The sequence below is a fragment of the Colletes gigas genome, unplaced genomic scaffold, assembly GCF_013123115.1.
Source record: "Colletes gigas isolate AHSC1104 unplaced genomic scaffold, ASM1312311v1 Colletes_gigas_Sc00010, whole genome shotgun sequence".
In the NCBI taxonomy this organism is placed as follows: Eukaryota; Metazoa; Arthropoda; class Insecta; order Hymenoptera; family Colletidae; genus Colletes; species Colletes gigas.
Genome location: NW_025106639.1, coordinates 4769076 through 4781699, shown reverse-complemented (window position 1 = coordinate 4781699; position 12624 = coordinate 4769076). Strand labels below are relative to the sequence as shown.

The window sequence follows — 12624 nt, the reverse complement described above, 5'->3', positions numbered from 1 at the left end:
AAAGAACGTACTTTATCCGCATCTAACGTTGGTTTAAACCTCGATACGGCCCCAGAGATAAACTCGGATCACAATGTCTTGCCCCGAGGCGCGCTTGCTCGGATGAAATAAAATGTAAAGGATCCCCCGACAACACGGGAACGTATCGAAAATTAAAATTCCGGTATCGCGTATAAACTTGCAGATAATGCTAGAAACACGCACGGGGCACCGACGCAGTATACCATTCGGTGCCGCGGAGAGAAAAATGCGTTGCTCCTACCTGCTGCGCTCGCCTCTGCAATTCTTGCGTTATGGCGGTGCTTAGGTCGGTGCAGGCGATCGGCGACGTCCTTGCGGCGCAATTGCGGGGTGTCGCGTGTACGGTGGTCGCCGTGTCGTTGGTTTTATTGGTCCCGGTCGAGGCTGCCGTCACCGAGCCGTAGGAAACCGTCGACGGTGGTTCGCAGGAGGACGTCGACAAGGACGAAGAGGTGGACGCCGAGTCCTTGCTGCAGGACGACTCCAGGCTCGACTCCGTCTCCGTCGAGCCTGTGCTGCCCATCGACATCGTGCTACCCATTTGCATACCCATGGCGTTCATTGGCTTGGTCTCTGCGTGAATATCACCGGGTGCTCGTGTCACTTTACGATCAGCGTTTCGGAAGTCGCCGTGGCGGTCGCGGCATGAAATTTTCAATCGACCGTGCAACGAGCCGGGATCGTCCAATAAGCGGAAAATCCGCGCACGGTTGGCTGCCGGGGCTGGGAAAACTTTATATCGCGGCACGACCATCGAAATTTTAGATCCGTTCGTAAATTAGCTTCCGATCGGCCGCGCGTAGCTTTAAAAAAATTCGTTTACGTTTACGGGTTATTATTTGCGAAGGAATTTCCTAATGATGCTGGTTTACGAGCGATGAAAATTTGTACTCGTTGTCGGCGAATGATATTTGCCCGATTCTGTTATTTAAATGTACTTTTTGTTTGTCTGTAGCATATATTACTAGTATATCTTATGTTTTATTGATAGAATAATTCTCGTTGGTCTTTCTAGTGGCAGAATGATCTGGAAGAAGATGATCTCGACAAGGAAGAGGATTCCCATTGTGGAATAGAGTTCAAGTACCTCTATAAACATATGGTAGAAGGTATAGATTTAATTAGATGGACGCTATCAAAGAAACAGCTATAATCATCGACGTTTAGCGTTGTTGCATTACGCTAAGGACTTGTATCACACTTAACGGAGCAGATAATCGTTTGATTTTCTACGCGACCTACAGAAGAGTTTCTCTGGCAGACACATACACCGGAACTTTATCTACGTTGTTGGGTGAATCAACCAGCAGTGATTACGTTAGTAGCGTCAAACAATTGACGTTTATGGAAATTTCTTTGATAACGCCCATCAATTTATGTAGCGTCGGTGCTACGTTGGTAAGACTGTTTGGAGTCTAATCCACTCGAGTCTTATCTGCGTCGTTGATGTGTCGACTAGCAATGGTTATCAAACTTTGTTTCACCGTTTCGATCCAGATCGTTCTGTACATGTAGCGAATTGTTTCAGGAAAGTTTGACAAACCTGCCGGCCATTTGTAAGAAAGAGGTGGCGGAGGTGCCGGTGGGCACACAGTCTGATGCACCTCCACGGTGGTCACCGTTTTCCTGTCTCCCTCGATCGGTTTTTGCATCATCTGCAAGTCGGAGAGCCGATTGCCGTCCTGCGAACCGTTTTCCTACAGCACACAAGTTCCAGGAAGGGGGCATTAAACCTACCCGTTTACGGGGGTAGCTTGATCCAGAGCACGCGAACTCAGGCTCTCTTAATTTTAAACACAGTATCAGACCTATCGTCTTATATTATAATCTACACGAACAAGTCTGGTTAACGGAGATTTCAATACCAGAGTTAAAAAGTTTAGTATCAACGGTTCGTTTGTTAACAGCTATTTTTTAAAGTTCTGTATCATACCACCCTCTTAACAGTCTCGAAACGCAGGTAGTTTCTCTTTTTAACGAAGTCGCGCCGAAGGTGCACCGTTCGTCGATCGTCACGCTAATTCGATCAGACGATCGGCACGATTACGAGGGCGCTCGATGGTAGAAAGCGCACGCGTCGATGACTCGTTAATTATTAAACAAGTTTCTTTTTCATTTCACCGGGAATTCCACGAGGTTTTGTTTACGTTCCAGTGGAAGAAGTTAACGACCGAAAGAGTGCCGGCGTTTAGAAAGCGGCCGTTTCCTTACTTTGGATCCGTGATAGGGGAGAACATCGTCCGCTGGTCCGTCGTACATGTAGTCCTGCTGTCTGCAGTTGTCACGTCGATAAGCCAATCGACGATTCGCCTCGTCGCGCGGATTCGCGTCGAAATCGTGCACCTCGTAGTCGATCCTGGGCGCCACCGGATCGTAGAGAGGCTCGTTGTCGATGTCGTCCTCGTAGCTGCCGCGCGAATTCGGGTGTCCCGGGCCGCCGATGAGCCTGTGATTTTGGTTCTGGTTCTGATTTATACGGATTACAGTGGTGTTATTTGGCTTGCGGGTCCATTCTTGAGCCTGCAAGTCGGAACAAGACGATTTAAAAAAGGTAAACAACGGTTAGGAGGGATAACCACTGTGAAAATGCAAGGTGGTGAAGCAAGTTGTCACTCGAGGCTAACCAGTGTACATTTTCTGGTGGTTACCCGAGTTAGCAACCGTGCTGTATACGATCAGATAGGATTCTCATCGAGATCTAAACGTATCTGCGATCTTCCTCCTCGCGATGTGAATTCCTTTCCATTATATTTGATAGACACCGTCTGCTGATTCAGGAGGCTTCTATTTTGTTGTGCTTGTTTTCTACGCGAGCATCGAAATTTCGTGGAAGATCGTGGGATGAGTGACGTATGAAGGCCGAAGGATCCAACAATGGGACTAGCGAGGTAGGTTGCGTCGGAATTGGGTTCAAATGTCAGCGAAATCGGTGTGAGAGAGAGAAAGAACAGGTGGCACGCGAGAAGACGGTAATAGTAATTAGCGAGCTGGGAAAGAGAGCAGAGCGCACGAAGAATACAGAGAGAATTTTGTGCAGTTTCATCCGGTCGTTATTTCCGTTTCTTACAGAAGTAGGCTTTTCTTTGAAAAAACATCGGCTCCTCTCGTTTCCCTCGCATCCGACGAAGGAAGATCGCATAAGACGTAACGTTATAGTCCACGTTCTTGCGTTACGTGTAATTTAATTTTGATTTAAAGAGTGTTTACCTGATCCACGTGAGCCCATTCCGTGGAGCTGCAGCTGCTGGTGGACAAGGCCAATGGACAGCAGATCCTAGAAAATTCAATGACACGTGGTGGAGTGATTTTTCATCGTCGATTGCACCTCGCTGGTACTTTCTAATTCCCAATTAAACGACGTCGTGAGGAAGCTCGACCGGCCGAGCTGGGTTAAGAGCAGGATGAACGTTCGTGTGGCGGGTAGGAATTCGTCGTGCTTAGCACCGCGATCATTATCGCGAAATGTCCTATTAATAGAACGACTTTCTCCCGTTGTAAATTCATCGATGCCATTCGATAACGGTTCGTAACGACAGAGATATGTATCCGGTGCCGTAAAACGCGCAAACGATCGTTTCTGCCGATCGTACGACTCCGATCCTCTGTATACTCTACGTTCAAACCGATCGTTGTTAATTGGAATTACGTACAATAATCCCAGGTTCGACGATGCTGTAACAGTATAGCTCGTTCGCGATTGCGTCACGCGATTCATGCAATTAATCGCTGACGTTTCGCGAATGTCAAGGAACTTTTATTCGAAGGAATCTAGGATAATCGTATTGGAACGTCGTAATCGGTCTTCACCGGCTGTTCCAACCTGGAATCTTATTTTACGTTACTTAATTGTATGCTAGAACTCTAAGACAAGGGAATTCATCCTTCAGAGTGGATTTCGTAACAACGATTTCTACGTACAAAGAATTGTAAATGTTCTAACTTAGGACAGTGTGCTAAATATCAATTGGTTCAAGATTTCAGAGTGTGGACACCTTGGTGTACTCGAAGCTACCACTACACCAGACCTCTTCACATTCTTCGTGTCGTCTTTTCTATTCGGTTGGAGACTACATTATTCCAGCAACAGTATAAAAAGATAAGAGCTTTTTGTAACATCTATAAACCCGTAAGTGCAACGGAAGATGCAATATCCGTCGCGATCGACAGGATATATACCACACTAACCTTCCGTTTCGGTTGCAGGCGTCGTCGCGGGGATATCGATGGTTCATCCTGGCGTCGTGGTGATGCTGCGGCGAATAAGAAGGATTCTGCTGAGGTTGAGGACTGGCTGCAGCCACGCTCGACGTTTCGGAGTCGTAGCCGCTCGATCCCCGGGTCCAGAGAGGTTCGGGGCAGTCGTAAAGGTGATTGGGCGCGGATCGTTGCACTATTAAATCGAGAACGGCGGAGCTTCTCATTACCTCGATAGCTCTTTCGAACGGAAGATCGGTGAGTCGCTGCCCGTTGCACCAGACGATCACGTCGCCAGCTTTCAAGCCCGCTGCTCTCGCTGGCCCGTCGTCTCTGGTGCCCTGTTTAATTTTCATCCGATCAGTTCTCGCCGTCACTTTGCGTAACAACGAATCCGGAATTGTTAATAGAGTTTTTTGTTAACCTGAACAGTCAGGCCAGGCACGATGCCCCTGCAAACGCCGCATCCCAGTCGACCCTTCTCCCCAACGAGGATCCGAATCCTGACCTCGGTGCTCGGCACAACTCCCACGCCAGTCTCGTTGTACTGCAATTGCTGTTGCTGCTGTTGGACCATGTGCCAGGTGACCGGGTCGTTCGGATTGCTTTGCGAATCATAAGGTAATCTTTAAAACGAGAAAACGCTCCTCGTGTGAACGCGGATTGTCTTGCGGAAGGTTTAATGACCGATCGGTACTTACTCTTTCACTGGTATCATTCCCACGCCTGAAAGAAAAACAGGGTTATTGAGTTCACAACGTCGATAACAGAGACAGGATCGAGGGGTTTTCTTACTACGGGGGTCTCAAAAAAATTTGCGTTTTCTTAAAGTGTGGAGTGATTACTTTAAGTTCCTTAATTATTTATATTCAGTAATCTCTGGTTTTCTTTAAAAGAGAACGACTCCAGATATGATACTGGTCGTAGCTCCAGCAAAAAATATGTTTGCTTTAAACGTGTGCCAAATTCCGCGGAGATCGGTCCGTTAGTATTGGAATTTTTAGGAACATCGTCTCGGAGAAAGTAGTTTTGAGAAAAACAGCGTTAAAATTGGACACAGCGACGCGTGTCCGTGCAAATAACTGTAAATACCGTAACGATCCTCGCCGCAGATATTCAGCGATCGGTTTAAGCTTGCAAAAAATTTAGCACGATATAAAATGTAATAATTCAGAGCCGCGTTTCCGATGCTTGGAATCGACAAGCGGGTACGACGAAAAAAGTCGGTGTTTTTGAACGTCCGTGGTAGAAAAACCCCTTGGCGGGATAACGGATGACATCTGGCGTTGCCCGGGGAATCTGAGAAACGTGGTAATTACTTCGGATCTTGAGGACGAGCACTTGCTGGTTTTTTGCCAGAAGCGCGACTTCCTGATGGACGGCGTCCTCCACAGGATACCCGTTCACCCTTATGATCTGATCGCCGACCTGAAAGCAACAAGCGTCGAGTGAAACTGCATGAAACGTGCCCGACGAAATAGAGCAGAAACCCGTTTCTTAATTGCAAAATCGATTCGTGCCGGTTAACGCCAATTGCACAGATTTAACCAGACCGAGTCTTTGCCGGGGATTTGTCAAAATCGAACGTTTTGTTTTACACTTTCTAGTTTGTACGCAAATTAGTATTGGAAATCGTAACTGGAGCCTTGCGACATTTATCGTTATTTATGGGAAATTTTAATCCTCAAAAAACTACAGAATGCATTTAATATGCAAAAATATAAGAAATACTTAAAGTAAGATACGAATTATTATATTTAGGGGTTGAGACAGCCCTCTGCGAAGCTTCCGTTTCATTAATTCTATTAATAAAAATGTGAATTTGCATAAAGATCCTGCAGTCTAGTTATCTCTGTTATTACGGTATATTTTTAAGATACTCGCTAAGGAACTCTGTAATACAAATCTTTACCCTTAGTCCGTTTCTGTGTGCCTCCCCTCCAGGCTGAACGTCGCTGACGTAAAATCCAGCCGCGTATTCCCGACCGCCGCGCAGAGAAAAGCCGAACCCCGACGCTCCGCGTCGTCTCAGCCTCACGTTCCTGGTTACACCGATGACGGCCATCCTGCCGCCTCCTGTCGGGTTTCCAGGACCTCCACCGGTCGATGGAACCATGCCAGCACTGGGCGTGCTGGACGAACCACCGGACCTGCAACAATTAAACGCGACGTCAACACAACTTCGTTCGTACGTAATCGAGTGTCCAGTCGACGTCGTTCTGGTATACAGGTTGTCCGGTGAACGGAACGAGTAACAAAGGGACTTGTACTTTTAAACCTGGAGCACAGTAGAGCTCTATTTATCTAATCCGCCCCGGGGGCCAAGCAGTATAACTGGATCGTTCGTAATAGAATTGCGATAACACGGACAAAAAGATTGTTTTATTAACTCCGGTTCCTTCTTTGAAAGATCGACATTTTTATGAGACAGTATATATATATTATGAAATAACAATCGACCTCTTAAAGGAAGGTGATACTACACGCGTATCTATTCCGAGCAAAGGATACCGTGTTCCGTTATCGCCCCGGGCACCAAAATACTTAGACACGTTCGTATAATAGGTAGTCGCTAATTCCGCCCACTGTCTGTTGATTGTTCAAATCATATATTAATTTAATGGTCGGTCGTAGTCCATGAATCAAAGATAATAAATAATAGAAGGCTGGACAGGTGCAAAAGGAAAGGAAGAAATTTTCTCTTCAAAGTTCCGACCCTTTCATTCTCGTTACAATGATAAAACGAGGCGTAGGTCAACACACACTTAAGAGTAATCTATTGTTCGAATATCTCAACCGTGTATTGACCTACGCCTTATTTTATAATTTTCTTGCTTTCATTTTGCACCTGTCAAAGGGGTATTATTTATTGTCCGTAATCTATTAACTTTTTTGTTCAAACAATCCGAGTCCTCGTACAGACGAGTGGATTCAATCGCACGAGAATTCAGTTAATCGAACACCGACAAGAGAAGAGATTTTGTTTAAATTAATTTAATGCATAAAACGAGGAGTTCCATCGTGGATCGTCGTTATTGCACGTATTGTTTCGCGGTTCGCGTTACCACTCGGCGCAGAAAGTGGAGCGCGATTCATTTGCCCGAATGATTCCGCGAAGTACACATACTCGCAATAATAATGTTACCCCGGATTTAACCGCGTTAATAAGCCTCTTCTTTTCGTTACGTAAAGCGAGCAACGTTACTTTCTCGCCGTTATTCCCGCGCGTTCTGCGAAATCATACAAAATCGTGGACACCGCTAATAATTACAATTATTTTTACAGCTGAAAATCGTTGTCGCGGGGCTGGTTCGGTGTGTCGCAACGCTGGAAATTCTCGATCCCGTCTAGCCTGCGGTATGTATACACACGCGTTTCGGTATATAATATAACGTAACTCGCGTGCCGGTGGCGAGACGATCGCGTGGCCTCGAATACCTTGCGGGGGTGGCGGTAATGGCAGTGGATCGAACGTTTCCGATTGATTTCCGCCTTCTCCCGAGTTCATTGCTACCCGGCTAATTATAAGGAACGATCGCGTTTCGTACACACTAACCGGATTAATCCGTATATCTAAATTCCGAGCCACGTTCTCTCGCTCGCGTTCCCATTATTACCTTTTCCGAACATTCGTGATCTTTCACGCTTCTCTGGCTTCGAACGCAGCGCCAAATTAGGGATGAAACTACGCGTTAAGGTTCCCCGTACTCGACTCGACTGCTCGATCTTACGCAATTCAAGATAATAATTTTCTCGTATGGTTTCAGGTATCGTCGCTCGCATCGATCGCACGGATCCTTTTTTCAGGAGGTGGGTAACGCTCGAAAAAAATTTAGAAACCGGTAGTTGTTTTTTGCGTATCTTCGGAAAACTCGAACCGGGGTTCGCGTCGACGATGAATTACAGTAATTCCGCGCGTCTGCGTGGCTCGCCTTCGCGAATAATTGTACCGCAAAAATCCTGGTTTCAGCCTCCAGGTCGGGGCGGCGAGGCGAACGCCGCTCGGTTACCTTTGTTCGGTTCCCCGCGAACTTTTTCCGGCTCGCTGCGAAATTAATGACCACACCTGACGCACCATTGCCAACGGTGAGCAAGGAACGCCGCGCAGAGGCGGTTACGAGAGGGCCAGGGGCGGAGGAGTCGAGGCAAATTCCACGGACAGACGGAAAAGACGGAAAGAGGGGGGAGGGGGGTTGGAACGGGGGCAGGGAAAGAAAGACACTTTATGCTCCCTAATGACGCCGGGAATCCATCTTGCCCCGGACATTGAAAAGATTACGTGCAGTATGAGGGCCCGTCGCGGATTGTCGGATGCTGCAGGACACGAGGACGACACCAGGTAAATGACAGTCATTAGAAAGAACGAGAGACGCTAGTTTTAGAATGACTCCGCCTAGCCCGAGGGCTCGACGTCTTGAACCGACACCCTCCCCTCTGCCCTCCGTCTCTTGTACCCTGGTGGCCTTTGCGTCGCTCTTTTTGCTCGTCGAACGTTACCGAAGGCAAAAGGGAATTCCATCGTCTGCTCTTTCCTACGGTGCCCCCGGGTGGGGTTTGTCTTTTTAGAGTGCTCGCCTTCTGGGGCAGACGTCTCGCGCCGCGAAGGCCAGAAACTTTCTATTCGAAGGTACTTTGCATGCGACTGTTTACGGGCGTAATTACCGTTTTACGTTAACCGCGGACCCCGGGAGCTTGTACGCAATTATCGGAAAATTGCAAAGTTCCTTATCGGGCCACGGCGACGCGGAGCGGGGGGGGGGAAAAAAAATGTACGAAAGAATTAGCATCGGGAGTAACGAAACCGTTTCGCGTACGACGGGCTCCAGGCTTCTGCACGGGCGCGCACAACCTTGTATGCACACGTTCGGTTCGATCTTGAAAGACTAGTCTCTCTGGATCGTCGATCCGGGCAGATAAGAGAAAAGCACCACAAAGAAGAAGCTCGACTCTCGGCGCGAAGGTGAAATACCTGTCGACGACACCTACCGAGAGACGTCCAAGTTTTCTCGGCCAGGGATCACTGACACGAAAGGCACTCGTTACAAGCTGTTAACGCATTTTTAACGCGTACCTCGTGACGTTCTTAAGGAAGTCGTTGTTGCTGCGACGAAGAGCCACCTTTTCAGACGCGTTGGAAAATAGTCGCGACGCCGTGCGTTTTCAACAACTCCTGACACTTGTACCACTTCTCGACAGCTCGGTAAACGCGCTCTGTACCCTCGCCCGTAAGAATCTCTCTGGGAAACGTTCACCCAACGGACTTCGAAACTCGAACATTTCGTTCGCGATCGTTAACTCTATGGCCGGGAGTAAAAATCATTCGATTTCCATCGATCAATTACGCGTACGACTTGCGCAATTTCTGTGGTCATAGATCCCCGCGCGTGGCATTAAACAATGTCGTTTTCCTGGTTGCAACGTTTCCGCGTACGCTTCTCGAAACGAGGCCAAAGATTGTTTTCCATGTACGCGATTACGTTTTTTAAATTTCTGCGCCGTGTCTGGATTATGGCGAAGTACAATATTCAGCCTCGACGCGAACTCGACCGCAGAGGTTGATTAAAAACTCTTTTTTAGAATAATCGTATTCTGTATGAGAAGTAGAGCAGCGAATAAAACTTTTATTTATATTTTGTTCGTCTCTGACGCTGTTGGATGTCGATGAAATCTGTTATGTAATCTCGCGGTCGATGGACGCGCGTAGATTTTTGAAAAGGTTTGGCCGACGAGCAGCCAGTTCGTCGATATAGAATGACATACCGTTACTGTCGTCGATATCGCTGTTTAACGATCATGCCACGAAAGTGTTACAACTGTTACGATCCTCTTTCACACCTTCGCGGCGAATCCACTACTTTCTGTCTAAAACTCATCATCGTCAGCCGTCATCGCGCGCGTCGAGCAGGTTTCATAGAAAATTCCTCTTTGTACATTCTGTTAATTCGCCGCGGTCTTCACCGCGGAACGCTACTTTCAATCAAAACTTTCATACGTAGAAATTTAAATGCCCCATTTCTCGACGAGAAAAACTCTGGAATCTCAAGCAAAATGGGGACTCGAGATATCTGGCTCGCGATATTATAGCTTGTAACTTGGAAATTATTGAATTCTAGACCACTGTTTCCTAACGCTTTTCTGCTTATTTTTCTAACCACCGTGTACGCATTCTCGAGCGACTGTAAATCTCAACGACACGTATCGGGGCGCGAATCGAAATGGAGGGAGGACGAGCACCTGCTGCTACGAAATAAAATACTTGGTCAGAACTCGCGAACGGTTTTCTAAATTTATGTTCACCAGCGCTTCTGTGCTTATTTTGATAAGGTACGCACTCCCGAGCGCCTGTAATCCTCAATGAGAACACGTACCTATCGAGGCGTGTATCAAAATGGAAGGAAGTCTCTATGAACACCTGCTGCGACGAAGTAAAACTCTTCGTTAGAACTCGTAAACCGTTTGATCCTAAACTTGTTTACTAACAGTTCTTTTTATTTATTTTGATAGATAGCGTACGCATTCTCGAGCGTCCGCGAACCTTAATGAGGATCGAGGCGCGTATCAAAATGGAGGGAAGACCACTACTTTGAATAACACTGATTTAATGAGAAATATCGCCATATTCTCTGCTAAAAGTCGTGCTAAGAAGACCTTCCATAAAAAATTCATAAGATCCCAAGAACTGGTATTCGAAAACAAGCACGTCCACCGACGAGTTAACGAGAAACAGGAATAACGCGACAACGTTAACTAGAAACCCTATTAATAAATTCTATTATTTTATGCTAATTGTATAGCTCGTCTACGGGGAACGAGGGTCAACGAGGTAGAGCCAAAGTTTCTCGTTCGGGCTACCGCAATTCTGTCTGTTTTCGGAGGGAAAGTAGAGAACCCTCGACGCCGTGCAATTAACAAACACCACGCGTTTCGTTAAAATTATTTTGTTTCTTAATACGCCGGTTGCTGTAACGACGCGTGTGAAGCAACCGCGTTGTTTCAATGCGTCCGAGGAAGTCACGCGAGAAGCATCGTCGAAAGAAATCGAAATTCGCTCGCGCGTTTAATTCGATACGAGATCTTCGTAAAAAAAGCGAATCAGAAATATGAAAGAATAAAGTCTAAGTTAATCAGGATGCAACGCGTCGACCCGACGGAACAGCTGTAATCGCGAATCAATTACGATGCTCGGGACACACCGTGCTCGAATGCCGATCATTCGTGCGCGCGTTAACGTAATGAATCTAACAGGATACTCGAACGAACGAATCGGGATTCCGTTCACGCGTTACGATGATTGTGGCCCGTTCGAAGGGACACAAAAACACGGCACGTGTGATGACACAGAAAAAGGGATACATTAGTTCAGGGATAGGGAATTTATTTTAACTCGTCAAAATTTAGCTTACTTTTTAGTCATGGCCAAACGAACGTAGGAAAAGTGTTTGGTCTGTAAATCTCTGGCGCAATAATGCCCGCCATTTTTTGCAGGTTTGCGCTTTCCAGACGTTTGGCAACCATTGGTCTAAGTGGGGCGTGAAAATCAACGAGACTTAATAAGAGCGAGCATCTAATAGCGTTCTACATTCCGCCAATGTTGCGATGCTAATCGCGTTCGATATCGAAGCCGTGATTTAAATAGGGCGATGTATTATGCATTTTGTACGATGCGAATCTGAGAAATTCGTGTTGGACTCTCTCCAGGATTACTTCATACTTAAAATATGTAGGGAACTAAATAATAGAAGCGTGTTCCATCGGTCTGATCGATGTTTCGTAATAGACGGTAGCGTGGAACTCCTAATAATTCCATCGACGAGGGTATCGTTTTCGCGAAAAGGCGGCGTACGCGAAGCGTGTGGGCTCGTGAAGAATTTATAAAGAAACAGGGGGGTCCCCTAATGAAAAAAGGTTCCCCGACACCTGCATCAGCCCTTCTCAGCGAGCGGGCCTTGGTCTTTATTCGTCCTTCGCGTCGAGGCGCATGCAAGTAATCGCCGGTGCAGTTATTGACTCGTTTAAGGTTTCACTTTTCTTTTTCCTCGTTCCGTGCTCGTGACACGGGTTTCTCGAATAATTATTCGAGCTCGCGTTGCCCGCGTTCGAAGGGATGCCCGGGGAACGTCCAGCTCGCTAACAATGCAGAGAAAGTCGATGCTGGCTGCAGGGAACACGGAAAGACACGCCCTGACGAGTATTCTCGTCCTTTCGAGTCTCGTTCCGTGCTTCGCGCAGATCCCGAATAGAAGACGCCGGGTCACGATCGTGCTCGAATGCTGGAGCACTTTCCTTTTTCTCAACGATCGCTGATGGAACAATATTTAAAAAATATTCGTTCAGATCCGGGGTTCTTGACTATTTATTTCCGCGAGGTTCGTACGAACGGTAACGGAAAAAATACACGACGCGAGATAT

The 12624-nt window shown here is 47.0% G+C and overlaps 1 protein-coding gene across 3 annotated transcripts in view; it reads right to left on the bottom strand.

Annotated features, from left to right (window-relative positions):
• LOC122397637 overlaps positions 1–12624 on the bottom strand; it is a 48352-nt gene that overhangs the window by 8474 nt on the left and 27254 nt on the right. Inside the window, exons 2-10 of one of the 3 annotated variants that reach the window (XM_043396909.1) lie at positions 6128–6365; positions 5535–5643; positions 4917–4941; positions 4640–4841; positions 4207–4556; positions 3229–3295; positions 2233–2541; positions 1565–1703; positions 263–594 (exon numbers count right to left, since the gene is read on the bottom strand). In XM_043396909.1, coding sequence (XP_043252844.1) covers positions 263–594; positions 1565–1703; positions 2233–2541; positions 3229–3295; positions 4207–4556; positions 4640–4841; positions 4917–4941; positions 5535–5643; positions 6128–6365 — 1771 coding nt within the window. Of the gene's footprint in view, positions 1–262; positions 595–1564; positions 1719–2232; positions 2542–3228; positions 3296–4206; positions 4557–4639; positions 4842–4916; positions 4942–5534; positions 5644–6127; positions 6366–12624 lie in introns of all 3 variants that reach the window. The other 2 variants (XM_043396907.1, XM_043396910.1) reach the window with 2 other exon arrangements.